This window comes from Plectropomus leopardus, unplaced genomic scaffold, assembly GCF_008729295.1.
Source record: "Plectropomus leopardus isolate mb unplaced genomic scaffold, YSFRI_Pleo_2.0 unplaced_scaffold24786, whole genome shotgun sequence".
Taxonomy (NCBI): domain Eukaryota; kingdom Metazoa; phylum Chordata; class Actinopteri; order Perciformes; family Serranidae; genus Plectropomus; species Plectropomus leopardus.
This window is the reverse complement of record NW_024626919.1, coordinates 1-4389: the sequence shown is the minus strand read 5'-3', so window position 1 is coordinate 4389 and position 4389 is coordinate 1. Positions and strand designations below refer to the sequence as shown.

The 4389-nt window shown below is 40.0% G+C and overlaps 1 protein-coding gene across 1 annotated transcript; it reads right to left on the bottom strand.

Annotated features, from left to right (window-relative positions):
* Nucleotides 1-14: 14 nt before the first annotated feature.
* Nucleotides 15-4188, bottom strand: LOC121966492 (26S proteasome non-ATPase regulatory subunit 2-like; the record flags this gene model as incomplete). The annotated part of the gene is made up of 8 exons (XM_042516578.1): nucleotides 15-214; nucleotides 343-494; nucleotides 1468-1569; nucleotides 2191-2353; nucleotides 2443-2530; nucleotides 2883-3010; nucleotides 3644-3750; nucleotides 4042-4188. Coding segments are annotated over 8 exons (1087 nt in total), but the record flags the coding sequence as incomplete, so codon positions are not given.
* Nucleotides 4189-4389: the final 201 nt, after the last annotated feature.

Genomic DNA, 4389 nt, shown 5'->3' with positions numbered 1-4389 from the left:
CAGACTCGGGGGACAGAAAGATCAAAAGAATAAGACATGAGAGGTGGCGAGACATGGCAACAATAAGGTATTCAGTAAGATAAAAGGAAAAAAAAGAATAAAAAAACTGACAGCGAATAGTGCTACTGACCAGATGTCCAAATGTTCGCAGTGCCATTTCAGAACCGATCTCCTCTCCCATGGCAATGAGGGCAATACCAAGAACAGCTACGCCCTGAGAGGAAAACAGAAATAAAAACATTTGTTCTTATTTCCCCCCCAGTAATAATATAACTGAAAACAGAGAGATATTTACAAGTAATTAATGTTTGAGGATGATCATGGTAATAGGTTCATCCTTACCTGGTGGGAGCCCATGTCAGCAGCAGTCTCCTTCTTGTCTTTGTCCTTCTTATCCTTCTTGTCCTTGTCCTCCTCTTTTTCCTTCTCCTTGGCTTCATAGTGCTCGCTGCAGATGTGGAGAAGCTGCTGCACCTTCAGCACATTTCCAGAACCTGAGGAAAAGGAAAATTAGTATATAAAATTATTAATGATGGTAAAATCAGTAAACATTGCACAGTGAGTAGATCTGCATATGGTTGGCTCATGACCAGTTTACATTACATGACTTTAACTCAGATCTTTTGCTCGTCAACAGTTTTTTAAGCTCCCAAACTAAAGACCCAGATCAGGGGCAGATACTGATGGCATTAAATGGTAATAAGAATCGCGCCCCCTTCAAATGGCGGTTGATCTCATCCTCTGCGTGGAGGTTAATGAGCATCTAGACCTCACTTTATCCCAAATTTGCCATCATTCTTGGTTGCTGTTCTTCTTTGACTTAGCTTCTAACTTCTGCTTGGTGCTATTTAAATCTCCCAGCACTAGGTTGCACACAAGTCTTCAAGAGGTCATAGCTGCCCCATACTTGCTCCTGTCCTGCTGGCTGTGTATTTTACACAGACATTGATTCTGCGCTGTTACTACCTCCACTTGTGGCTTAAAGGTGAGAACAAATTCGGCAAATTTTTTTTATAAAGGACAGCAAAGCAGAATAACAGCGTGAAATTCCTGCCTTGATCAGGCAGTGTAAAGGGGGCTAGAGAGAGGAGAAGAGACTAGAACTAGAAACTAGACTCAGGACACTACTTCGTCTTTTATTGTTTACTTTGATATTTCCTGGTAAGTACCCCCCCGCCTCCCAAACCCAGAGTTGTGATTTGACCTGTACATCACATGACATACTCTTCTTGTAGATCTTATGTGACCCCATGTCGTCGGTCAATGACTCAATGTGAAAAGTACAACGAGTACAAGACTTCAAGACTTCCTGCTACAAGACAATAAGTTGTGTAATGTGAACAGTACAGCCATCTGATCACTGTGAGAGTTGGGTAATGTGCACTTTGATTTATGCATAAATGTAGAGACTGAGAAATGGGTTTCTGCATGTGTGCAAACGAGAAAATAACTTGAAACTGAACTGACCTGCATATGCACAGATATCCACTAGTGTGTTGGCAAAGCTGCGGAAAGGTTCAGGTACAACCTGGAGAGCTGCGAGGGTCGTCTCAATCGCCTCTCCTTTACCTATGGACATGAAATGACACATGGAGAATTGTTACAGCAGCAACATTACAAAGTGAAAGGAAAAGACAGCGATAATAGAATTGTCCTTTTCAAAAGATCCAGAGGTTTAGATTTTACACATCATGTATTACTTAGTTTTGTTTTCTCTGATTTTGCCACTTCGACTCTCTGTTAAAGACTGTTTTAAATAGGGGTCGACAGATTATTGTCGGCGTTTTACTTTAATGATCGCAGATAAAATTACTTAATTAAAAAGTGCAAATAAAGTGTCAGCATAGGAGAAACTTTTACTTTAAAACCTCAGGGAGCTATTTTTATTTATTCTTTCTTTTACTTGACTTTATTAAAAAGTTTCTGGGAACTTGTTGTAAATGATCTTAGTTTTGATTTAAACAAAGTTTTGTATTGGAGTTTGTTGTATTTCAAATTCTATATATTGACAGAAAGATTTTCATTTTTATTGTAAATGCGAATTGGTTCCAAATATTGGTTATCAGTGTCATTAACTACTAATAATCAGTATCACACCTGAGAAATCAATATCTGTCGATCCCTAGTTTTAAACTTGTCTTGTTTTATTAGTAGACAGTAATTTTGAGGCCTGTAGCTGCCCATGCTTACCCAGGTGGTTGAGTCCCAGGCCTAAAGGCAACCAGCGGGCGTATGTGTCTTTCAGCTCCTGTTCGCTCTTCTCCATGATGGTCTGGACGATGGTGGAAGTTACATCACCGTTACAAGACCCAACTGCGATCATACCACATGCCAGCGCCGTCACCCCAACAACCTGGAGATAAAAAACACACACTTTAATGTTGTTCAACTGGTAAACTTGTGGAGTGAGAAGAGCCCTTAACACAAATCACACATCCATACCTCCATGCTGGATTTGGAGTCTCCCATGACAGGAAGAAGCAGAGAAAGGACGTCTTCTCTGTTGGAGCCAGCGTAGGCCAGGCCCAGTCTGAAACCAAGAAGACAAGAGTCAAGACTCACAGCCATGATGTGTCATCATAAGATAACACTGATCCCAGGGGAGATATTCATATTTTAACAGCAGCACAAGACTAAACACAAAGAGATAAGTACAGATAAGCAGAGAGAACTCAGCAAGCCATATACAGCACTTTATCCAAAACAACTGGATTAAAAATCCTTGCACAAAATGCGCTAATGCTTAATTTCTACAAGCCTGAGAAAGAGCATGTGGCTCAAAACGTTACTTTGGAAGTAATCATTTTAAATATTCACTGGAGCATAATCTAGTCTTAAGACTTTATTTTTCTTTAATTTCTACATATAAATATCGTCCTCACCCAAAGATGGCTCCTATCCTCATGACATTGCTGTTGTGGAGGACATAGTCAGACAGCAGGGCGAGGGCCGGGTCACATTCGTTCCTCACGCCTGAGTTGACAATGCCACAGGCGAGGAGGGCACCAGACTGCACAGAGAAAGATGTAACGCAGGTATAAGAAAAACTGACAAGACACTGTAAATGCTTGCTTTTCACAGTTTTTCCTCCTGGGTAATGACGTTTTAATAATAGTAGGTAATGGATGTTCAGAAAGTCAACTTTAAAACTCAGTAAGGAGGGAATCCTGACAGGCTTGCTATTTAGTTACTACAACTGCTTAAGCTAATGTGTTTTATAAAACAATAACAAAATGCAATGCAAAGAGTTAAAGTTGTCGAGATGAATAAAGAGTTAGACTGTAACCACAGGGCTGTTAAATGTGATGATAATTCACTGTAAGCTGGAAACAAACTAACAGCTCTCCAGTTCAGATATTAATAGTATTTGCAAATCAAAGTCGAACTTCATGGTCGCAAAATGTTACTAAATAGTCACGCTGAGGAGCTCTGCAAACGCCCTGCTTTTTTGTGTGAGCCATAGAAGAGAGTGAGAGAATTAAAACACCGGTGGATTATAAAAACAATGCGACAATTTATACTCGATGTTCGCGATTTTCATTTTATTGCACGCGGAACAAGCCGTGATACCTTGAATATATATTCAATATATCCTATCTGAAAGTAATACGAACTGTATTACCGACAGGTTTCCAGTGTTTACCTTGATGTAGTCCTCAGAGGAATAGAGATATTTGTCAATCTGAGTCAGACCACCATCCACATCCCACAGCAGGATCATACCCAGGGAGGCTGCAGCGCTCAACATACCTGAGGACATTAAGATCATCTTTAGTCGCTGAACAACCAAATCACACACATTGAAATGCAACAATTACAATTACAAATAATAGAAATCATCACGAACATATGGAGGTCAATATATCAGCTAGGTAAAAGCCAGTGTGTAATATGGCTAAAGGGCCTGTTGGGCAATACAACTACATGCATACTGCACATTGACTTGCACTGGTCATTTTTCATTGAGTTTGCACGTGTTACTTATTTCCATTGTTAGTGTTTTTTGCGTATCTACTCCTGTATTTGTGTGTTTTCTTTTACCGTGGTCCTTGTTCTTGTACAACCATTTGTTGCCGTCGTCTGTGAGCAGCTTGTCCTGTCCGAAGGCTGCGTTGACAAAGCCATTCACAAAGGAAGAGGCCAAGTTCATACGAGCGGAGTCCACCTGGGAGCCACTGCCTCCAAACCCTGTCACATAAAACATAAATTATGCCAAAGCCAAACAACAACGAATGAATAATCAATAAACAAAAATTATTTTCAGTTCACTTTTTGCAGTGGCCAGTAAATCACTAAACACAGCAGCAATCTGTATTTAACATTAAAAATGTCCTGATCTAGATTGATTTACAGGGTTCCTGCAGCTTTTAAAACTTTTTAAATTCCAAT